General features: G+C 43.8%; 1 protein-coding gene across 1 annotated transcript in view; it reads left to right on the top strand.

The window, feature by feature from the left end:
* Cat (catalase) overlaps nt 1-22,391 on the top strand; it is a 28,815-nt gene extending 6,424 nt beyond the window's left edge. The window contains exons 2-13 of the mRNA XM_052723923.1: nt 221-392; nt 2,339-2,449; nt 3,613-3,743; nt 4,584-4,688; nt 5,201-5,326; nt 7,866-8,057; nt 8,675-8,827; nt 12,712-12,850; nt 15,646-15,776; nt 18,925-19,032; nt 21,103-21,186; nt 21,449-22,391. Of these exons, the coding sequence (XP_052579883.1) occupies nt 221-392; nt 2,339-2,449; nt 3,613-3,743; nt 4,584-4,688; nt 5,201-5,326; nt 7,866-8,057; nt 8,675-8,827; nt 12,712-12,850; nt 15,646-15,776; nt 18,925-19,032; nt 21,103-21,186; nt 21,449-21,514 (1,518 nt within the window). The 3' untranslated portion in view covers nt 21,515-22,391. The remainder of the gene's footprint in view (nt 1-220; nt 393-2,338; nt 2,450-3,612; nt 3,744-4,583; nt 4,689-5,200; nt 5,327-7,865; nt 8,058-8,674; nt 8,828-12,711; nt 12,851-15,645; nt 15,777-18,924; nt 19,033-21,102; nt 21,187-21,448) is intronic.
* The last annotated feature ends 1,959 nt before the right edge of the window (nt 22,392-24,350 follow it).

The following is a 24,350-nucleotide window of genomic DNA, read 5'->3' as shown; positions in this document are numbered from 1 at the left end:
GCAGACATTAGTCACCTCTGCTTCCCATAACAAATGTCTTAGGAACTGATGTTGAGGTGTGACAAGGATTTCCGAGAGTGGACTGTAGTATTTCAGTACTTAGCTCACAGGAGACTTAAGAACGGGGAGAAGGTGTAAAAATGACAAGGTATGACAGTGTGAGTTAGGGGTTCAACTGTCCTGACTCTCCTGTTCTTCTTTTCCTTTCGTGTTTGCGTAGAAACCCGATGTCCTGACCACTGGAGGCGGCAACCCAATAGGAGATAAACTTAATGTCATGACCGCTGGGTCCCGAGGGCCCCTTCTCGTTCAGGATGTGGTTTTCACTGATGAAATGGCACATTTTGACAGAGAGCGAATTCCTGAGAGAGTGGTACACGCAAAAGGAGCAGGTGAGAGCTGTCTGTGTTCTTCACTCCTAACCTGGCTCAAAGGACTTCCCAAAGCACTTGACACCTTAAGTAGAAGGGACCTTGTAGTTATCGGACATAGCCTTCTTTCAGGAAAACCCCCAAATCTCCATTCTTGGAAGAAAGGAAAACTTTTCATTAATTGAAGAGTAGCCTAGGTTAGATTATATGTATTTTATGTATAAGACAATTTAAAATATTTATTCATTTAATGTATATAGGTGTTTTACCTATGTACCATATGCATAATTAGTGCCAAGGAGACCAGAAGAAGACGTTGGATTCCCTGAACTGGAGTTACAGACAGTTCTAAGCTGCTGAGTGGGTATTGGATGTTGAACCTGGGTCCTCTGGAAGAGCAGCCAGTGCTCTTAACTGCTGATCCATCTCTTCAGCCCCAAACCAGTTTTTAAAATACTAACTTTTGGGAGCTGGGGAGATATCTCAGTTGGTAAAGTGCCTCCTGCCTAGCTGTGAGGACCTGAGTTTAGCTCGTCAGCATCCATGTGTAAAAAATGCTGGCATTTATAGCGCACTTGTAACCTCAGTGCTGGTGGGAGGCTGTGTGTGGGAGGAGGGGGAATGGACAGAAGCTCTTGGCCAGCCAGCCTAGCCAAACTGACGAACTTCAGGTTCAGTGAAAGACCTTTCTCAAAAAAATAAAGGTGGGAAGCAGCAATCAAGGGCATCCAGTTTCTCCTTTGCCTCTGCACTCATGCATATGGATATACTCATACCTGCATGATTACATGGTGTGCACATACACCAAACAAACAAACAGCAGTTTTTCAGCCAGGTGTGGCATGTGGCACATACCCGTACTGTCCGTACCTGGGAAGCAGGGGCAGAGAGTGACTGAGTTCAAGGCCAGCCTGTCCCAAGCAGTAATATCCTGTCTCAGTAGATCAAGGACTGGGGGTGTAGCTCAGTACTCGGGTGCTTATCCAGCAAACCTAGGTTTCAGTCTCCAGCACCACACGTACTAAACAGTAACCTTCCATTGTTTTTTTCCATTACATAGTTCAGTAAAGGAATGGAAACACAGATCGAGTAACACACACAACAGCTGCAGCTTGGTGAAAATGTGCTCTTATGGGAAAAATACTGAAATGAACTGCAAAATAGAACATAGCTTTGTGGGAGTGGTGAATCTGAGTGGTTTTTTTCCTTCTCTTTTGCCTAACTTCTGTAGAACTTTGATCTTTTTATAGTGGATGTAAAAGATGATAATAGTGTTTAAAAGAAAAGCCCAATAAGAAAAAGGGTAGCAGCCGGGTGGTGGTGGTGGCGCACGCCTTTAGTCCCAGCACTCAGGAGGCAGAGGCAGGTGGATCTTTGAGTTAGAGGCCAGCCTGGTCTACAGATTGAGTTCCAGGACAGCCAGGGATATACAGAAACCCTGTTTTGAAAAAGACAAAACAAAACAAAACAGGAGAAAAGAAAAAGGGCAACATGCATTTTCTTCTCGGCCTGTTCTGTGGACTGGGTCAGCCGTCCCGATTCCTTCATCTCTTTTTTTAGAGGGGTTTCTTCCCATCGTTTTATGTCTTCTCTGCTGTCACTTGCTGTGCTTTCCCATTCGGCCTTTCTGCCCCGTCTCCTTCCCTGGAAACCAGTCCTTCCCTGGCCTTGGCCTCTACCGTCACATCCTCTGAAGTCCTTTGCCTCTGGTCCGCCTTGACCAGCTAACACTCCCAGCACCCATCATCGCCTTGGCTCTTAGCATTCTGTGTTTGCCACCCCCACCCCCACCCCTCCACCCCCCACCCCCCCACCCCCCACCCCCCACCCCCCACCCCCCACCCCCCACCCCCGTCATATTGGGAGACCCCGGAACACTGTTCAGTTTTCCTTGTTACAGATGCCTGTGGAGGGCCTGGTCCTCCTTGGGATGGTCTTGTGCTGAGAGTTTCTGTCTCCCTCATTAGGTGCCTTTGGATACTTTGAGGTCACTCACGATATTACCAAATACTCGAAGGCAAAGGTGTTTGAGCATGTTGGAAAGAGGACTCCCATCGCGGTTCGCTTTTCCACAGTCGGTAAGTCAGTCTGTTTTGCATGCCTCTTTTGGTTCCTTCAACCTGCACCTTATTTGGGGACATTTATAGCTTAATCTCAAGAAAAACATACGAAGAAATAGGAAACAAGTATTTCTGTACGTTTTAGCCTGTTTTGCTATAGAGAAAATATCTGAAGACTTACAGGAAGTTACTGTTCTGTTTGCTGAACCATGAAGGGGTTACCACTGCAATTCTGTGACATTTTGAAATAACTTTCTACAAAGGTTGCCTCAAAGGGAAGTATGGCGTGGAAATCTTTAATAACCATTGTAACAACTTCCCTTTACTGAGAATTAAGTCTAGAGCAACAATAGTATAGGTGTTTTACTTAGAGTAATCTGTAGATCTACTTTGCAGTATGGGATAATCTACTCCAGAATGATTAAGAAGTTTTATTATTGTGTTACAGAATTAGTATTTGTACTTAACATTATTATATATATCCTAACACATCATAGTGCCCAATTTGTTAGACTTCTCTGTTAGGTTCTGTGCTTAAAAACAAACAAACAAACAAAAAACCATGGCATGCAGAACTGCATGAGATAAATAATAAAACCTGTGTCTTAGCTAATGTTCTCAATACTAGCTTCCACACAGCTCACTCTTCCTTAACATTTTTATTATTTTTATTTTATGTGTATGGATGTTTACCTGCATGCATATCTGTGTACCATGTGCCTGCCTGGTGTCCTCAGAAGCCAGGAGAGGGTGTCGCATCTGCAGGAACTGGAGTTAGATGGTTGGGAGCTGCTGTGTGGGTGCTGGGAATTGAATCTGAGTCTCAACTCTGGGTAAAAGCAGCCAGTGCTCTTAACTGCCGAGTCCTCTCTCCAGCCCCAGACAACTCACTGTTTATTGCTCTAATCTTCATAATTATTTTCTTACTTTAATTACCTGTTTAAATGGATAGCCTTGTCAGCTGTTGGTATATATGATTTCTTATCACTTTCAATCCAATCTTTTGTCTGATTTCTAGACCCAATTAGCAGGTAGGTTGTCGTAAAAATACCGCAGACATTTAAATACCTAATCTGACTCCAGCAAGCGGATTGAAGATGCTGAGTTTCTCTGTGATTTATGGCCTTGTGGCTGCACTGAACTCGGCTATGCTTCATTCTTCCTCCGTCTGACTCTTCCAGCTGGAGAGTCGGGCTCCGCGGACACAGTTCGTGACCCTCGTGGCTTCGCAGTGAAATTCTACACTGAAGATGGTAACTGGGATCTTGTGGGAAACAACACCCCTATTTTCTTCATCAGGGATGCCATATTGGTAGGTGGTGGGCTGTTTTGCTCTCTACAAGTGCTGTTGATTTGTATTGATTTCCAGTTCTCTTTAGGGATTGGCCTTTGAGATAAACCCTGGAGAAAAAAAGAGAATGTGGATTTTCTGGGTTTCCTTTAAAAAAATTTTTTTTTTCAGAATTTAGTGTATCTCTATCACAGCAGTTCTCAATCTGTGGGTTGTGACCCCTGGGGTGTGTGTCACATACCGGATATCCTGCATATCAGATATTTATATTATGATTCATAACAGTAGCAAAATTACAGTTATGAAGTAACAATGAAATAATTTTATGATGGGGATCACCATGACATGAGGAGCTGTATTAAAGAGTCGCAGCATTAGGAAGGCTGAGAACCACTGCTCTATAAGATCAAATGATAATTATCATTGGCCTTAGATTTGACATGTCAAGATTCACTGACCTAGTGGAAATGGTCCAGCTTCCGTTGTAGAGCTTGGAGGATTGGTCAGCACTGGCTTTGTCCAAGAAGCAGATAGAGCATGTGTGTGTGTGTGTGTGTGTGTGTGTGTGTGTGTGTGTGTGTGTGATGTGTGTTATGTGAGTGTGATATGTTTGGTGGTTGTGGTGTTTAAAGAGATACTTCAGCTTGGAGTGCATTTGATCCTAGAGTATCCAAAGAATTGATATGCATTTGCTGATCAAATTTTATTTGAAAGTTTAGCAACCTAAGTTTTTGGAATTGGGTTGATCAGAATTAAAATCCATAAAGGAGCCATAATATATCATGTAAGATACTGTATTTCTTGTAAACTTAGGTTTGGGATTTTTATTTTCTCTTTCTCTTTCCCCCTGCTCCCATTTAGTTTCCATCCTTCATCCATAGCCAGAAAAGAAACCCACAAACTCACCTGAAGGACCCTGACATGGTCTGGGACTTCTGGAGTCTCCGTCCAGAGTCCCTCCATCAGGTGAGAACGCTTTCTTTTTCAGGCTCCTGTATCACCTGGGATGGCATTGTTAATTAGGCCTTGCCATGTGTCTTGCTGCTCAGGTTGTTATATTGGAGTTGGCTTCTGTCTTTTTGGGGCGCTTCTTCAATTTCTTGAAGAGTTTACAGTGGCATGGTGTTTAGATGGTTGGAAATGCTATCAGTTAATATTTTGAAGACTAGGAATAAAGTCTAGTCTGAGGGGGAGCTATGTGTTAGGGAGATGAGAGGAAAGCTGTGCTAAAGTCAACGTGTGAGTCTAGTTTCCAGATTTGCTTTAGTGCTCCTTCATAGAATTTGATGATATTAGTGATTCATGCTTTGTCACGCTTTACAATTTTTGTCGTTTTCTGTAGGCAAAATAATGATAACTCTTCCGATAGGAAGTTAGTGTATGTGTTCCATGTCCTGAGGAGTTTTCTGGAAATGCATGGATGTAAACACTTGGGACACTTCAATTTAAATGGGAGGATTTCCGTTTCTGTCCCTTAGGTTTCTTTCTTGTTCAGTGACCGAGGGATTCCGGATGGACACCGGCACATGAATGGCTATGGATCACACACATTCAAGCTGGTTAATGCAAATGGAGAGGCGGTCTATTGCAAGTTCCATTACAAGGTACGTGTTGTCTGGGCCAGGGGAACAAGGCTTCTCCTCCTACCCAGCTCTCTTTACTTCTCCTAAAGGACTGAGCAAAGAGTGAGAATTCTCACCTTTCTCAGGCTTCTACCCAAGGGTACAAAGAACTGATACAGTTGACTAGCACTGTGAATATTTTGTTGGCCACCAATTCCTGGACAAATTCAGGCCTCTCAAATTAGAACAATGTGCAGTTGATGGATTCTTCCTTACATGTAGTTAGAGGCTGGAGCACATGGCTTCTGTTTTTGGTATGATCTTGCCTTATATTACAATGAACAATATTTACCAGTGAACTTGAGAGGGTTAGCAGTATTCTCTGAGTACCTCAGGAGGTTAAAAACTTCTGTTTCTAAATACTACTGCTAAACTAGAAGGAAGTGGGTTCATGACAATTGAAGTCTCTCTCCTTTTTGTGTGTAGTACTAGAATTGAACCTAGGGCTGCTAGTCAAGTACTGTACCATTGAACTACTACATCCCCAGCACCTCTTGTATTTTGAGACAGGATCTCATTAAGTTGCCCAGGTTAGCCTTGAACTTAGTTGGTAGCTCAGCTGAGCCTTGAACTGGCAATCCTCCTACCTCAGCCTCCTGAGTAGCTGGGCTTTCAGGCCCACACAACCAGGCTCAGCATAGCTTCCCTTTTTAACAACATCCCAAAGGCCTGCTTTCTTCTGTAATATTTTAATACTTACTTGAACAAGCTATTTAGGTGTATTAAATGGGAAACTGTTTCCTTTAGTTCTTGGATCAATGTTAAGAAAGCAGTTGGTCCCTGGATTTATAGATGCCAAAGGGAGCTGTGTAAGGTCACAAGACTCAGTGACTATAGGGGATTCGGAGCCTAGTCAGTAGCCCTGGAGTTAGGCCAGCCTTAACTCAGATCTTCACTGTCCCATACTGTGACATTGGGCATAGTGCTGAAAGTTCATTTCATTGTAAAATTGGGATGCACCTACAGCTGTCCACAGGCCTGAATAGATTGCTTATAGGATCCTGAGATAGCTTGAGATATATATGGATTCATTCATTCATTCATTCACTCATAAATATAACTTATTCTGATTTGTACTTACTCTCTTTAAAACCCAAGGAATTGGTTAAAGTCAGAACAACATTGCATTGTTATGATACATTGAACATATTGGCTCATGGGTGATCTGCAGACGGCGGCCTTCATTCTTAAATCCTGAAGTTGCCTTCTCCTTTGGTCCCTTCCAGAGTTGATTTTGCTAAGTGTTTCCATGACATGTGGCTTCTGGAGTCTTATTAGGTACATCGTCAGCCAGTTGACCAGGGCCATAGTGATAGGAGTACTGAGGAAAATGGCATAATGCCTTTTTGAGTGTGGTTGGTTTGTTTGGAAAGACAAGAAAGTGCTGATTTTGCCTGCTCCTAGAGAATTGGTGTAGAGTGGCAACAATGAAGCTCATGGTAGTTCGGGGAACTCTGATTCTGTAATTTCTTAACAAAACAAAAGGAAAGTAGCAGGGATGGAGGGATATGCTGATCACAATTTCAGGCATTTTTCTGAGCTGTTTTAAAATGGGAATTAGGTTATTTCCAGAATTCCATGGTGTATATCTAAGGCAAATACTGCGATACAGTATGTCCAAGAGGCATATGCAACTCTCATGTTTTTTGAAGCAGTGTCCATCAGATGGTGAATGGATTAAGAAGATGTGATACAGTGGCCTGCTGTTAAGTCTCACACATACACACACACACACACACACACACACACACACACACACACACACGGAGAGAGAGAGACAGAGAGACAAAGACAGAGGCAGAGACAGAGACACAGAGAGAGACCCTGTCACTGTGACTTTGAGTGGAACTGTAGACTACTGCGCTAAGTGAAATGAGCCAGGCATAGGAAGACAGATGCGGCATGCTCTGCCTCATAGGTGGAGTTTGAGAATTAGAGGATGAAATTAGAATATTGATCATCAGAGGCCAGGGAGAGTAGGGCCTGGAGGGATGGGAAAGGCTGGCTGATGGTATTGAGTCACATTTGGGGAGGACCAAGTTCTAATGTGCTGTTGCGCAGGAGAGTAACTACACTACAGGCTCTCAAAAACCTGGAAGAAAGGATTTGATGTTTTGTTTTAAGTAAATCATAAATATTCTCCATTAATATGCATAATTTTGGTGTTTTAATACATCAGTTAAAATATATTAAAAACTATTTTTAAAAACCCTTTTAAAAAACTCTTTAATTTTTATTATCTCTTGCTTATTTGAACTGATGAGAGTTTTTTATTATTAAGAAAGAATTTTTTGATTAAAAAGTATTATAAGCATAAAAATACAAATGACATAGAATACATAAAGGGAAAGAGAGGAATGATTTTAAATGTGAAAAGTGTGGAAGAAATCCCCTTGACATTGACAAGAATCAGGATAAGTAAGTATAGTCAGATCTGAACAACAGAAGTATGATTTAAAGGAATTGTCTTTGGTCACTTCTTCTGTAAACTTGGACTGAGCTTCCCACTTTCACTCTACAGACCGACCAGGGCATCAGAAACTTGCCCGTTGGAGAAGCGGCAAGACTCACCCAGGAAGATCCGGATTATGGCCTCCGAGACCTTTTCAATGCTATCGCCAGAGGCAACTATCCGTCCTGGACTTTCTACATCCAGGTCATGACTTTCAGGGAAGCAGAAACTTTCCCATTTAATCCATTTGATCTTACCAAGGTAAGTCAGCAGCAACTATTTCATTCTATAAGTCTCTCCCTGCTTAATAATAATAATAAATAAATTACAGCTAAGCATTTGCAGTGAGGGGTGGGCTGGCTATGAGGTGGTAGCTCTGCAGGGTCCTCATGTCTGTGAGTGGCTGCCTGCCAGTGCCTCACTTCCACTCCCATGTGGGAAGTTCATCGGGGTTACTCTGGAGGCTTCCCGTGTTATTGGCAGGGGACAAGTTTTGAAAAGCTAATATACTCTGGTTCTGCACAGTTGTCAATATTTACCTTTTGCTATTAAGATATGATAATGAAGTCACCTGACATTCTTTTCGTGTTTCTCTTGGGTTAAGAATTATTTTCACTGGCTTGATTATATTTGAAAGTTGGTGTTTTTTTTTGTTGTTGTTGTTTTTCGAGACAGGGTTTCTCTGTGTAGCTTTGCGCCTCTCCTGGAACTCACTTGGTAGCCCAGGCTGGCCTCGAACTCACAGAGATCCGCCTGGCTCTGCCTCCCGAGTGCTGGGATTAAAGGCGTGCGCCACCACCGCCCGGCGAAAGTTGGTGTTTTCATGGATGCCTTTAATATCCACCATCTGGTAATTATGAATATAATATTGTTTTCAGGTTTGGCCTCACAAGGACTACCCTCTTATACCAGTTGGCAAGCTGGTCTTAAACAGAAACCCAGTTAATTACTTTGCTGAAGTCGAGCAGATGGCTTTTGACCCAAGCAACATGCCCCCTGGCATTGAGCCCAGCCCTGACAAAATGCTCCAGGTAAGCCAGTGAGTTGAGATGTTCTGAGGCAGGTGCTTGTCTGTGTGCACACACACATGTGCACACAGTGCATAGCTTGACATGATCTTTATATGAGGAATTGCTAAAACTTTCACTTGAATTTCAACTGAGGTGCTTAATTCCTTTGAGTTCACTGGGATGAGACATCCTTAGGTGGCCATTCTGTAGTTGTACCAATTATAAACCACACCCATGATAAAGTATCTAATATTTGAAGATGTGAACACTTGATCTCGGGAAAAAGATATAATAGAAATGTCTCCATATTTTAGAAAAAAATAACATGGTTAGCTCAGTCATTATATCTTATGTTATAAGATCTAATTAATAATTACAGTCACTGACAACATAATTTTATACATTTCTATTCCAGGGTGATACTTACCTATTTTCTATCTGTGAAAACAGCTCCGTAGATGATTTTTATTAACCAGATTTTGTGATTATTGGCAGTGGAATAGTTTGATCATGTGATCTCACCAGGCATTCAGCACCCTTTAAGCCACGTTCTAGGGTGCTCTGCCAAGAGTTCAAAGAGTGAAAGTTCTACTTTGGACCAGGAATCAGTAGGAAAATAATTGGCTGAATAATTGCTGTGCAAACCAATCTTTTGTGATTTTTAGATTCTGAACACAAAACAGAGGTTAAAGATTAGATCTTTGATCAGACCACAGAGGTCAAAGGTTGCTGCTTTTATAAGTTTTGATTTAGGCAAACGTCAGCTTCCTTGGAGAGCAAGCTGAGATTCTCCGTGTGTCTGTGGGTTACCTTTGCTGTGACACTGCAGACATCTGATACTTTTTTCATTATACAAGCTGAGCACTGCCCTGCTGAGTGTGTTACTGTGAAAGGCTGGACAACTGTAGTATAAGGCAGAGTGCAGTGGTGGACCTGAGGTTGAAATGTGTGAGATAGGGGCCAGTCACAAAATTCTAGAAACAAGATGGCATTTGAGGTGGAGTTTGCAGGCTAAGTAAGAGCCTGATTTTCAGCAAATGAAACAAAGCAGTAGAGAGCATTCGGACAGGCACAGACATGCACTGTGTTGGTAGTATTTGAACTGTACAGTTACTCTGTCCTGAATGAGAGGAACTGAGTGTGGTTCACCAAGTCTGTGTTAGAGGAGCCTTTAAATACTGGACATTCGTACAACTCTCTGTTCTGGGAAACAGAAGGATTACTCAGTTTTGAGAAGCATGGCCTGGTAGCTATCAAGCAGAAGAAGTCCTCTCAGTGATGAATAGTAAAGGGGGGAGCTGCCCCTAGGACAGAAAAGGAACTGGAGTAGAGTACAGCTATAAGCAGATGTATCTGGGGCTTGGTTGGCACTGGAGAGTAGAGGAAGTATGGCCCTGCCCACTGCCTTTCCTGCTTGGTGGGCGGAAGGGAACGGAACTGTGTGATTAGGAACTAGTAGGGTCTACCGGGCAGGAAAAAGTCATGGACAGAGCTCAGATCGCATAATCCTGGTATTGTGAAAACATTAAAAAATGACAGGTGACTCAGGTCATCACTGGAGTCCAGTTTACCAGTGTTCTTTGGGTCTGCAGCGACCCCTGGAGTCAGATAGCAGCTGGTCACACAACTAAGAGAACACTGAAGATGGGAATGGAGTACTCGGCCCAGGGTGAAGCACCGCAGCAATGGTGCATTCCATGCAACAAAAGAAAACAAATATAGGCCAGGCATGGTGTTATTCAGCTGAATATGGGGCGTATGAGGAGACGCACAGTTTGGGAAGGACTGTTGGCTTCCTTTAGCCATTTGCCGACCAGGGTGGGTAAGGACTGCAATCTGAGAAGCCCTCGGAAGGTTCTTTTATGGGAATATTGGGGCAGAGAGCAAGTTAAGAGGGCTGCAGTTACCCCTGAAGAGAATGAGTGCTGAAGCTGGGCAGTGGCCCAAGCTGTGTTGATGGACAGTGTCTTCGTTTAGGTTTAAACAAGGTCATGTTAATAAATCTTAAAACTTAATCCAGCGGGGTAAGCCAGAGCATCATGAAGCAGCCAGACTCGTGTAATGCAGGAAGCAGAGAGACTGTACTGAGGGTCTGGCTATGCAGCTGTGTGGCCTCTCTTTGCTCTCATACTCAGTCATTTACGGCTGGAATCTGGAGAGAAGTTATGCTGGTTGCTTGAGTGGGGAATGACTGTTCGGTCAGGTAGAGCAGTGTTGTAAAGGACAAAGCCTTGAGTAAGGCCCTATGCAAGTCGGTGTCAGTGTGTGCTCCCCGTGGCCGTTTCTGAACCTGTGTGTCTCTCATAGATGAGGATAGGGTTGCCTGCTAAATGCAAGGTGATCAAGCCAGAGCGTTGTGCCAGAGGCTCCATCCAGAAGCTACCCATGACTCCATTCTGTCTTCTCACCTGTTGATGGAGTTGGGGCAGGGCTTCTGGAGCCAGTGGAGGCAGCCAGCTTCTTTCTGTGGCTGGGGTATAGTGCCATCTGCATGACCAGCCATCTAAATGTTACCTGGGTGATGTGGAGTGATTATGGGAAGCAGGCTTATTTAGCCACCATGTTGGCAGAATCAGTGGGACCTCGTTTAGCATGGCACTGTGAGTGATTTGGCACAGAATAAGTGCTGTGTTTGCCTTCTTTAGCTTGGTGTTTAGTTTTTTTTTTTTAATGCTCATTTAAAAAATACAGTTCAATATTAAAATTTTAAATCAGTTTTAAGTTAGCATGCACATTAGTGAGTTTTCATGAAGACATTCATATGTAAGTTGTTATTATACTTTGTTTTTTGTATCCCCTTTCTCTTCCACTCTTCCCTATCTTCCTCCTCTGCCCACCCCCTCTTCTCTTCTTCCCCATACTGCTTCCTCCCCAAAATCCCTCTGGCTTTTATGTCACATTTATTCTAGTATCTTCTCTATTTTCCTTCCCCCTTCATCCCCTCTCATGGTCTCCTTTCTATGGTTTTAAACCTTGGTTTTTATTTTGCCTTATATAATTAGGAAGAGAAGAATATGTCTAAGAGTCAGGTAGTGATCAAGGCTGTGAAAGAAGAATTGCCATAGTCTAAAACCTTGCATGATAAGAATAGTTCAGTGATTAGATGTTAAGATCAATGCAGAGCAAATCCGAAAGCTTTTTGCTGATGTCAAGATGCTTCTCATCTTGCTTTGGGAAATATAAGGCATAATTTGCATATTCAGGTTAGCCTCGGAGTCATTACCTGTGGCTGCAAAGGGCCGGTAGTTCCAACCACAGCTTTCTCTCCGTGTTTGTTAGTAAGTCTCAGAATACAGAGTGTGTATAATTTACCATGCAGCATGGGAAACGCTTCTTTGAACAATTTCCAAACAGCTGGCTTTCTAGAATTGCACTGTGTCTTATGAGCAAAGGTTCAGTTCTACCCTTGGAGCAGAGGCTGGGGAGATGGAGAATTCATTCAGGATTCTGGTGAGGTGGAATGTTAAATACCATGCTGAGGTACTATCTCATCCTGGGGAGTAGGTAGGCGTCATTGTGTAGGACAGACTGAAGTTAGTGGCTGGCCAGATGGCACGGGAGATTAGGGATGTTCTTTAGGAAGAACACGCTTTCTAGTGGGAAGAGGCTTAGCTCTGCAGGGCAGAGCTAGGCAGGGTTATGCGGTAATCATGTACTTTGATTTTTTTTTTTTTTTTGGTTTTTCGAGACAGGGTTTCTCTGTGTAGCTTTGCGCCTTTCCTGGTACTCGCTTTGGAGACCAGGCTGGCCTCGAACTCACAGAGATCCACCTGGCTCTGCCCCCCGAGTGCTGGGATTAAAGGCGTGCGCCACCACCGCCCAGCGATTTTTTTGAAGGATGTTTGTAGCGCATTTCCTGTTTCATAAACAACTCTTCCTAATGTCTGCTGTGTGTTTTACCATAGGGCCGCCTTTTTGCCTATCCAGACACTCATCGCCACCGTCTGGGACCCAACTATCTCCAGATACCTGTGAACTGTCCCTATCGTGCTCGAGTGGCCAACTATCAGCGAGACGGCCCCATGTGCATGCACGACAATCAGGGTAGGCCTGATATATTTGATTCCTTGTAAAGGCAGTGGTTCATGGGACGTGGATGGGCTGGGATGCTGGCCCGTGGCCCTCAAGCTAGCCCCCGTGAGAATTCCTGTGCTGTATGTAACATGCTCTGCAGGTACTGCCAGCCACCCAGGTCTGATGCTCAGTGGGAAGTTCTGAGCTGCCTGTGGTCTCTTCTGGCTTCTGTCTGTTTTATGTACATTCCTGAGATGTCCCTCCTCAGCTTGCCCTTGGTGTCTGTCCCGCAGTGGAAGGGTGGGAAGAAGAGCTTACACAGGGCTGTAGTGGAAGGGTATCCAACCTAGGTTACAAAATGTGCAATTCCCCTGAGTCACTCATACCGGGACTGAAACCTTGGAGATGCGAAGGCACAAAATTCCTGCTTCTTCCTGGTTCTGGTGAAGCCAGAGGACCAGGTCTGCCTAGAAATTAGAAGGAAAGGGAGGGGACAGAGAAAATCAAGGGAGTCTTTTCCATGTTTTTCTCCTAAGTTGAAGTTACTTAAATCATTAACTGAGATGACATTCTCCTGCATTTGGGTGTTTTGGGGTTCATTTATCAAGTGCATTGCTTTTCCCTTTTAATTCCCTTTTCTGATGCTGTTGCCCAGACAGCCTCTGATTAGCCAAACAGACTGCTTGGTTGATGTGCTTTCTTTTAATATTCCAGTTTAATAGATAACTTAGTTTTTAATTTCCTGCTGGGGGCCCCGTGTTTCAGTAATAGGCTGTGGAAATAGATCTCTGCAGAAGTTTGACCCGCGATGTTTATTTGTAGCCATAGTTATCTATAAGAAAATTAAAGGTATTATATATTATAGGGTACACCTCCAACAAAAAGAATATATGTACCTTAAAGGGGACTTGGAAAATAGATGATTAAAAACTGACTTAAGAGTCCTAGCACCCAGAGGCCACGATGATTGCATTTTTACATATTTCTTGCCATTCTTTTCAGGGACTAATTTTACACATTTAGTTGTTTTTGTATATGCCATTTTGTGCTCGCTCCCCCTGTCATTACTCCCAGGCCTCTCTGCTACTTACTGAGTCTGTACCCTTTCTGCCAGACTCCACTGAGTGGGTGTAGTATTTCTGCTCTCTTAGGACTCTAGAGGCCCCGGCCTGAAGTAACAGATACTCCCTGCATCTCTATCCCGCCTTTCCATTCTTCCAGACTTTGTTTTTCTCCCCCTTCTTTTGTGGTCCTTTTGTTATTGCAGCTGTGCAATCTGTGTTTGTCTTGAGCTTCATTTGTAGCTAATTGTTTCGTGTTTGCATCCCGTTGGCACACGTGTGAGAAAGCTGCTTTGGGGTGGATGCTGAAGTCCTCTGCTTGATTTTAGAGCGCATTTGGGCCATGCTCTGGAAATTCTCATGAAAGAACTTCATTGTTCCCAGTTGCCAACACCTCCAAAACAACTCCCACTTTTGAGTAAAGGTCAGAATGTATTTGGAAATAGAATTTAAAAGTTCTCAAAGGGCGAATTCTTAGTGAAGAAATAGTGTGGTGGTTGGCTGTTGAATGCTCTGCTTTTCATGTCGACACAGCGGCCCCTGGGCTACTTTCTAAAGTGAATAAGTGATGGCCCTCATGGTATAGGGCCAATGCCCCACCCACCTCTACACACCCTTGGTGTCTTGATCCCTGAGATAGGAAGCTTCTCCTAATCATCCATAGTAGATGTCTGTCCTGGCGGAGAGCCGTGAAGCCTTCCTGTCATCGGCTTCTTCCTGTAAGCCTCTTATGTTCCTAGACAGTGTTCCTGTACAGGCAGTGCAGGCTCTGATAGGCAGTCTCCTGCTGAGATCAGCCAAAGCAGTGTGCAGTTTGGAAAGTAAATATACCCAAACAAGGGGCCATTGAGATGACCCAGAGGGTAAGCCTGAAGACCTGAGTTCAATCCTTGGGACCCACATGGTGGACGGAGAGAGTTGACTCCCACAAGTTGTTCTCTGATCCCTACACATGTCCTGCAGTACAAGCATACACACAGTAAATAAAAGTTAAAAAATGACAAGTGAGAAAAAGAAAAGCTTCATCATTTATTTCAGAATCATAAAGGATGTGTAATTATACCTGCCAAAATTCTGTTCAATAAATCCAGATAAATGAATGCTAATATATTACAAATACAGATAAAAAAAAAAACACCCCTCTCTTTTTAAAAACCCCTTTTTTAGGGGGGAATATAGAAGTAGAATTAAGGAGAGCGTTAGAGCCTGCTATGGAGAAAAGTTCTAAAATCCATGTGAGGAAGAGTGTCATCCAGAGGCAGAAGTGCAGGTTCTAATCCCAGCCCCCACTAACACCCGGGTCAGCAGCCGTGAACATCTCAGAGCTCCAGGTTTGGTCTGCAGATGAGGGAACAGGAATGAATTAGGTCATTCTGCACAATGGAGAGTCAGTGTTTGGATGGAGCTTCTATCCAATTGGCAGAAACTGTCAGATCTCTGGACCGATCTCAATGGCAACCACGTCAGATCTTTGAAGATTCTTCCTGGTGCAGATAAGCTAAGAACCTTTGAAGTGTTGACGCAGCCTTTGAGATCTCTTTATTCAGACTTAGGGTGAGGCAGCCCACATGGGGGTTTAGAGAGGGCAGCAACCTCTGAGCCTGAAGCCAGACCTGGGAAGTGAGGAACCGTTGCCCAGCATGTGGTATGTATACCACCTAATGTGTGTGTGTATTTGATTCCTGCTGGCACCTGCTCCTTCCCACACTGATGCCCTGCAGACGTTTGTCACTTCCCTGAGTAGGTCTCTGCTTCTCTTTAAAGGTGGTGCTCCAAACTACTACCCCAACAGCTTCAGTGCCCCAGAGCAGCAGCGCTCAGCCCTGGAGCACAGTTCTCAGTGCTCCACAGATGTGCAGCGCTTCAACAGTGCCAATGAAGACAACGTCACTCAGGTAACGGCTTCCTTGGCTCCTTGGTGGGCACTTGGCTGGTTTTCTCGTCAAGGCCTCGTTGTATAGCCCTATCAGTCTCATTCTATAGCTCTGTTGGCCTGGACCTTGCTGTGTAGACCAGGCCAGCCTTGAACTAAGAGATACCTACTTCTGTCTCTCAAGTGCCGGGACTAAAGGCATGTGCCATCACATCTGACTTATTGTCCACTTCTTAAGGTAGTCTAAGGCATCTTGAACTGAAGCCAGAGAAGACTGAGCTCTCACAACGAGTCAGGCTCTTTATTGTGTGGAGTCAAAGAGTTGTGCCGTACTAGTCTTTCCATTCCAGATGTGGGGACTCATTTTCAGTTCCCCTAGCCTTTCTTAAGGGATACAGTTGGGCGATGCCGGGGGGAAAATGATCTCCTGAGCATCTAAAAAATGGGCAAGTAAGACCTAAGCATCCTGGCAGAACAGCCCAGTTTCCAGACATTAGATCTACAAAAATCCTAGTACTACAAAACACAGAACAACACTGGCAGCAAGAGATATGGGGTTCCAGTCGGGGCTCCTGGGCATGTGGTCCAGCTGTTCTCCAGATGTTTACTGCTTTCCACTGTGCCCCCACCCCCCACTTTTTTTCTCCCTCTCCACTTGTGCTGCTTGGTCATGCCCATGCTGACTCTCCTTTATGGCTGTTCTTCTTTTCACGTTTTCTCTTTTTGAGCACCTCCCACTCTTTTCCTCAATAACCAGATGCTCTTGGCTGATCTTTTCACCAGGTTGTATCCTTGGCCTTGGATCAGCCTGCTGCTGACTGCCCTCAGTCACGTGCTCACCCTGTTCCCAGTCACATGTCACTGCCCTGTGGGCTTTTCCAGGGGCTGCTGTGGGAGCCTGTGTGTGGGCTAGGATGGACCTAGTGCAGCTCCCAGCACACCCAGCCAAGGAATGGGAGTGTAGTTGCTCCACAGTCCTGTGTGGGAGTGTTCTGTTTATTAATATTTAAATTCAATTAGAACTGGTTTTATTTTCTCAGTTTGAAAATGTAGATTCCAAGTGAAATATTTATAAATACATAAATGGGTCTTTGTTTGAGATGGGTATGTGTGTGTGTGTGTATGTGTGCTTGCTACTTTATCGTGGGATATAAAGCATATTTAGGTAAGCCTAATATGGCTTGTACAGCATTTCATAGTAAGTGTATTATTTTTAGAGATATGGGTGACATCAAGTGTATTGCAGTGTAGTCTTTGCCGCTCAAGGAATTTGCTTGGGTGAGGTCAAGACAGGAGCAAAGCAAGCCATACAACTCCTGTGGAAACCAGTTAGTTAACAAGACTACCATTTGCACATTAAGGTTTGCTATATGAGCTTTCTCAGGACCCTTCTTATTTTAATGAGAGGTTTTCTTATTGTGATGTAGGACTCATATTTCTAACCAGCCATGATACTGGTATTATGGGTTCAAAGCATAATGACACAATAATAAAAGTTCTATGAGAAATACCTAAGAAGCTTCATGTTTATTTCCTTAAAAATGATTCATGTGGCTTTCTACATCTAGGTTAGAGGACTTGTTCATATCAGACCTATTCTCTCCTGAAGAACATTGGAAAGACAGATGAAAAACTTTGGAGAGGGCTTAGAGAGATGGCTTAGTGGTTAAGAGCACTAGCTGCTCTTGCAGAGGACCAGGGTTCAACTCCCAGCACCCACATATGGCTCAAACTGCAGTTCCAAGGGGTGTGACACCCTTGTCTGACCTCCTTGGGCACCAGGCAAGGTGTACTCACATGTGGTACACATTATAATACATGCAGGTAAAACATTCATATACATAAAATGAAATAAATATTTAAAAAAAGTAAAGAAAAGCTTTGGAGCACTAACAAAGCAAGGATTTAATGACCAAGAGCTCAGAAAGTTGCAGGAAAAAAAAGGTGTGTGTGTGTGTGTGTGTGTGTGTGTGTGTGTGTGTGTGTGTGTGTATAAATAGTTTGTTTCCAGAATTCCTGGAAAATTGACAGTGAGCTCCCGTGACGAGCTGGCTGTGGTGAACTACTGGAAATGCTTCCAGAAATTCCTTCTGGGGCAGTGAGATGGCTTCAGCGGGGAAGGGTGATTGCAGCCAAGCCTGACAACCAGAGTTTGAGCTCCAGAACCCACATGTAAGAAAGAACTGATGCCCACAAATTGTCCTCTAACATCCATACACGTGCCATGGCGTGCACAGGTGTGTGCACAATAAATAAGCAAGCAAATAAATGTGAAAAAATCCCTTTTGGTTCAAGATGATAGATTATGGTGACATCTATGCCTTGTCTTTCTTCCTTCCTCCTTCCTTCCTCTCTCCCTTCCTTCCTTCCCTCTCTCCCTCCCTCCCTTCCTCCAGAGACAGACTATATTAAATGTTCTGAAAAGGTGTTACAGCTCAGTTAAACACATTATCTTTAGATTCCAGTAATGAAAATGAGTCACAGAAAAAAAAAAAGAAAAGAAAAGAAAAAAAAAAGAAAATGAGTCACAGAAGCAACAGGAGGTATACCGGAATATCTGATGGGGTTCTTGACTGATTTATCTCCTTGTGAAGGTGTTATGTCTCGAAGGAATTAAAGAAGTCGCAGGTTTTGTGGGTTTTGGAAAGCTAGAACTGGTCTCAGCATAATGCCAAGACCAGGGAAGAGCACCACTGTGGAGATACTACCCACCGACTGAGCATGCCTCTTGGAAGCATATGGGCTCTAAGTAGGAGCAACCAATCCTGAGAAAGTTAGATGTGTACACACACACACACACACACACACACACACACACACACAGATACACAGACACACATACACACTCGTGCACACACACTTATACACACACTCATATATACATGCATACACACTCACGCACACACATGCATGCACACATACATATACACATGCACACACACACAGACACACACATGCACACATGCACAGAGACACAGAGAAGAAAACTAGTTATGAGCTACTGTCAACAAATGAATGCTAAACAGAAATTAATTCAACACAGATGGCAGTTTTATTTATAATTTTTCAGTGATTTTTTTTTAAATTGTGTATTTCAAATGTAGACTCTTGGGTGAGTTTTTCATGGTAAAATGGCTGTTCTATTTTTTGCCCTCTTGTTGCTTGAGCAGGTGAGGACATTCTATACGAAGGTGTTGAACGAGGAGGAGAGGAAACGCCTGTGTGAGAACATTGCAGGCCACCTGAAAGATGCTCAGCTCTTCATTCAGAAGAAAGCGGTGAGTCTATCTTTGCTAGCTTAAGGGTGACACCTGCTGGCGCATGGAGGTAGTGCAGCCGTGTGAGAGACCCTTACAAGAAAAAGCATGGTTTACAGTTTACCTCAGCTAAGGTGACTTTTTAAACAGTGGAGCAATTCCCAGTCAAACTTCGATTACCTTGTCTTGATGTTTTGTCTTGTGTGATAATACTCTCATTCTTACCCATTTCTCTAGTGTGTAGAGATTTAGTTGAGTTTAAAGTGAATTCTTGTGTATGCTGTTTAATTTAGCTGCAGTCGGTTCTTCGTGCAATAGTGTGTGATGGCCAGATGTGGCTCTGCTTTTCAGAGGATGAGAAGTATTGATGCCAGTTTTGTGGTTTGAAGCCCGTGTCAAGGCTCAGTGTCATGAGTCTATGACTTTCCTTCAGATGGAGTAGAAGCTTGCTTCTTTTCTAGAGCGAGAACCGAGCTGTTCCCCAAAGCAGGCTGAGTCGAGATGCTGGGGTGTGTCTGCTGGCTGTTCATTGAGCTACATGAAGCCCTCTCTCTGGCTCCTAGCTTTTTGGTTTGTCTGAGGAGTATATTCATGGTAAGCCTAGTGGCCCTTCTGTTTCCTCCTGTTAGTTGCTCCTTCTCTGATCCTAGGACCACTATCTGGAATGTTCTAGAACCCAGATCAGGAACTAGCAAAGAGCTTGGTGGTTGCTCTGGGGGATAGGCAGGGCAAGTTTTATCTCTTGTTCCTGATGAGAATAAGGAATGCAGCCTGTCAGTGGTAGAACTGGGCTCCCATCCTTGGTAGTCTCCTGTCTCTGAGTCTCTCAGGCTTTCTGTTTGTTTCTGGTGCCCTGCTTCCTTTCACTGCTTTCGGGGGTTCAGTTGCTGCTTGGGGATCCCTTCATGGAGTGGCCTGGTGGATGCCAAGGTTGGGCATCATTCTGAATTGAGGCAGTGAGTGCCAAGTCTGTTCCTTCATACAGATCACGGACTTGTGAAATATCCAGTGTGAGGTCAGCTGTTTACAGACAGCTGGTACAAGTTATTCAGGCGTGTTTTCCCCGTCATAGCCTATGAGGTTGGTTGTATGCTTTCTCCCTCAACAACACACAGTTCTTGAATTCTCTGGTGGTGTTTAGTTGTCCTACAATTCAATTCAGTTGTGACAGGAGCCCCTGGAATTAGTGTCATAACCACAGATTTAGGGACTCACCCCTGTAAGACCCCTTCCACTTTTGATGTCGATGAGATACCTGGCACATCCATAAGTTCTAACGACTGTCTCAGGGTTCCCAAGATCACCTGCCCAGTTTGACAATTTGCTAGGATGGCTCACAGAACCCAGGAAATTATCTGTTCATTATAAAGGATATCTCAGTACTCATTAAATGGAAGAGATACAGAAGCTAGGTGTGTGGGAAGGGCTGGCGATTTCCATGCTGCTCTGATGCATCATCCTCCCAACATCTCCATTCGTTCACCCACCAGAGGCTCCACAAGTACAGACGGTCATACAAGGGCTTTCATGGAGCTCTCCTTACGTAGGCATGGCTGATGAGGTCATCAGCTATGAGGTGATTGGACACCATCTGCAGGCCCTCTGCCCTCCCTGGATGCACAGGGGTAGGATTGGAAATCTCAGCCTTCAAGTCCTACGTTTGTTGTGTTGTGTCTGGTACCAGCTCCATCCTGAAGCTCATCAGGCTTTCTACGAAGCTCCTCAGTGGCACACTGAAGATGGTAAATTCCAAAGTCTTTAGGATCCATGTGCCAGGGATGTAGAACAAAGACCAAGTGTGTTTCTGTGGTACCACATAAGTGTAATTATCTTGCTCATTTAGAGAGAGGGTGTTGAATCCCAGTAGGTGACTTCAGTACGGCAGCTCAGCCTATAGACTGAAGAACTTACACGGCCCCCACTCCCCGCAAGTCTTCTTCCAGAAACTGTATAATGTTATGCCTGTATGGCACAACTTCCTATTCATGTTCCTTCCTCATCTAATGAGCAAGCACAGTGGGATAGACACTGGGGGTCAAGTGCTTATATGTGGGTGAGGAGATGCTTATGGGTGTCTTCCTTTGGCTACAGGTCAAGAATTTCACTGATGTCCACCCTGACTACGGGGCCCGCATCCAGGCTCTTCTGGACAAATACAATGCCGAGAAGCCTAAGGTGAGCCCAGAGTGGTATGACGAGCAGAGGAGCGTGTGCTGGGCTGGATCAGATACAGTTTGGTTTCCACTGGCGTTAGCTTGTCAGTTCAGCAGCTATTAGGCATTTTCTTAGAGATATAAAGAACTGATCTGCACAGCACATAGGCTTCATTTTAGCTCCCCACAATATGAAATCGTTCACAGTGAATGAATTTCTGGGTTATAAAAGAAATCCCCTGGCTAACATGCTAACATGCTGGTCTTCTCTTCCTTTGACACAGAACGCGATTCACACCTACATGCAGGCCGGCTCTCACTTGGCTGCAAAGGAAAAAGCTAACCTGTGAGGCCCAGGTACTCAGCCTTGCCCTCCACCGAGATCTCTTCTGAAGCAGAGCACAGGGCTCACCTGGAGTCACTGCTGGACAGGCTCTCCCCTGCTGAAACACAAGCTCACGCTGATGTCTTTAAAGTGATAATCTGGCTTCTAGAGTGAATAATAGCAATGCTTTGGATGCTCTTTCCCCGAGGGGGAGATTAAAGCTTAGGGTTTAGCAGTCATTTAACAGAAATATGGATCTACATAGGACTTCTCTTCAGATTGTTCACTTAAAATGACTACATTTAAAATAACTACAAGAAAGGTTTTCTAGCCAGGAACATGATTTGATTAGATAAGATAAAAAATCTTGGTGAGGTTGGTGTTTTCTCATGTTACCTCATGGCCTGATATATATACATCTCATACACACACACACACACACACACACACACACACACACACACACACACACACACAAATAAAGAAGATAAAGATGGCCCACTCAGAAATTTTTTTATTTTTCTAAGGTCCTTATAAGCAAAACCATCTTTAATACATCAGTGTCTTCCAAAAATAACTTTAGCACTGTCGAAATTTTTTGTGGGGGAAAGGGAGGTTTTGAGATAGGGTTTCTCTGTTTAACAGTCCTGGCTGTCTTGGAATTCCCTTTGTAGACCAGGCTGACCTCAAACTCACTGAGATCCGTCTGCCTTTGCCTTCCAAGTGCTGGAATTAAAGGCATGTACCATCACTGCCCAGCTGCACCGTTGAAACTTAATGTTTATTCCTGATCAGATTCTTTTTTTTTTTCACTTGAAATTGCATTTATGCTAATACACAGTGATTTCACATAGGTTGATTTATATTTGCTTACATTTTTACAATAAAATGATCTACATGTGTCTTAGGGTTTTTATTGCTGTGAAGAAACACCATGACCACAACAACTCTTATAAAGAAAACATTTAATTGGGGTCGCTCACTTACAGTTTCAGAGGTTCAGTCCTTTATCATCATGTCAGGGAGCATGGCAGCAGGCAGGCAGATGCCGTGCTGGAGCTGAGAGTGCTACATCTTGTGGCAGCAGGAAGTCAACTGAGAGACTGGGCAGTGTCCTGAGCATAGAAAACCTCAGAGCCTGCCCCACAGTGACACATTTCCCAACAAGGCCATGCCCACTCTGTCAAAGCCACAATTTCTAATAGTACCACTCCCTATGAGATTATGGGAGCCAATTATATCCAAACTACCACATTCCACTCACTGGCCCCCATAAGCTTATAACAATATCAAAATGCAAAATGCAATTTAGTCCAGTTTCAAAAGTCCCCATTGTTCATAACAGTCTCAACAATGTTTAAAAGTCCTAAGTTCAAAGTCTCTTCTGAGATTCATGCAATCTCTTAACTGTAATTTACATTTTCTTTTATAAAATCAAAATAAAAAACAGATCACATACTTGCAACATATCATGGCACAGAATATACATTACCATTCCAAAACGTGGGGAAGGGAGCATAATGAGGAAATACTAGAACAGAGCAAGACCAAAAACCAGCTGGGCAAACTCTAAACTCTGCACACCTTCATGTCTGATATTGACATGCTCTTCAGATCTCCAACTCTGTTCAGCTTTGTTGACTACAACACATTTCTTTCTCTTGGACTGGTTCCACTCCCTGTTAGCAGCTCTTCTCAGCAGGTATTCCATGACTCTGACATCTCTTAACATCTTGGGTTCTCTAAGGCAATCCAGGCTTCAACTTCACAGCTTAATGTAATGGCCTCTCTACTAGGCCTCTATTCAGAGACACCCCTGACACATGCCTGGCCTCAGTGGCTTTCTACAGGCTCAGAGGCAAATTCCATAACCCATTTCTTTTACCTTTAACTGTAAACCCAGAACCACGTGGCTGAAGCTGCCAAGTTCTGCTGCTTGCTGCGGCTGGAACTTGGCTCCCTTGTTCAATTACATCTTTACCAGCTTGCTTTCTTTCACTGTCTAAGCTTGACTGTCCTAAAACTTGCTCTATAGACTCAGAGATCAGCCATCCTCTGCCTTCCCTGTGTTGGGATTAAAAGTGTGCCCACCACATCTGCTCTAAGCTTTTCTTTCGTTTCTTTCCACTTAGCTGGGTGGGATCTTGCCCTGAGGTCATCACTCCCTTTCTTCCGTTTCTTAATATGTTTATCTCCATGAACACAGGATTTAGTTCCATTCCACTTCCTGATGCTCTTCTTCTCATCAAAATTTACATTTTGTAATTTATCCTGCTCAGCTTGTTCCTTTTCAAGCATGAACACGAATAACCAGACAACAGAGTCTTTTATTTATTAGGCTGTTTTGAGATTTCTTCTGCCAATGGAAATAATCCAAGAAACTCTTCATTTTAGTCCCAGGCAGACTCTTTAGGGCAAAAAGCAGCCAGCTTCTTTGCCAAAATACCACAACAACGATCTCTAGACAACATACTAAAATTCTTCTCTGAAACCTCTTGAGTGAGCACCTCATAGTTCAAATAATTCTTAGCACCACTGTCTTCCATGCTCCTACTAGTATGGCCCATTAAGCAGTGCTTAAAGCATTCCACTGCTTCCCAAACTCAAAGTACCAAAGTCTAAATTCCTCCAAACAAACATAGGGTCAGGCCTATCACAGCAATACCCCAGTCCCTAGTACCAACTTCTGTCTTAGGGTTTTTATTTCTGTGAAGAGACATCATGACCACGACAACTCTTATAAAGAAAACATTTAATTGGGCTTGTTTACAGTTTTAGAAGTTCAGTCCGTTATCATCATGATGGGGAGCATGGCAATGAGCAGGCAGACATGGTGCTGAAGCTGAGAGTGCTACATCTTG

The sequence above is a fragment of the Peromyscus californicus genome, unplaced genomic scaffold, assembly GCF_007827085.1.
Source record: "Peromyscus californicus insignis strain IS unplaced genomic scaffold, ASM782708v3 Scaffold_7__1_contigs__length_154581171, whole genome shotgun sequence".
NCBI classification, from domain to species: domain Eukaryota; kingdom Metazoa; phylum Chordata; class Mammalia; order Rodentia; family Cricetidae; genus Peromyscus; species Peromyscus californicus.
The sequence above is the reverse complement of the archived record's forward strand: the minus strand, read 5'-3'. Positions and strand labels throughout refer to the sequence as shown.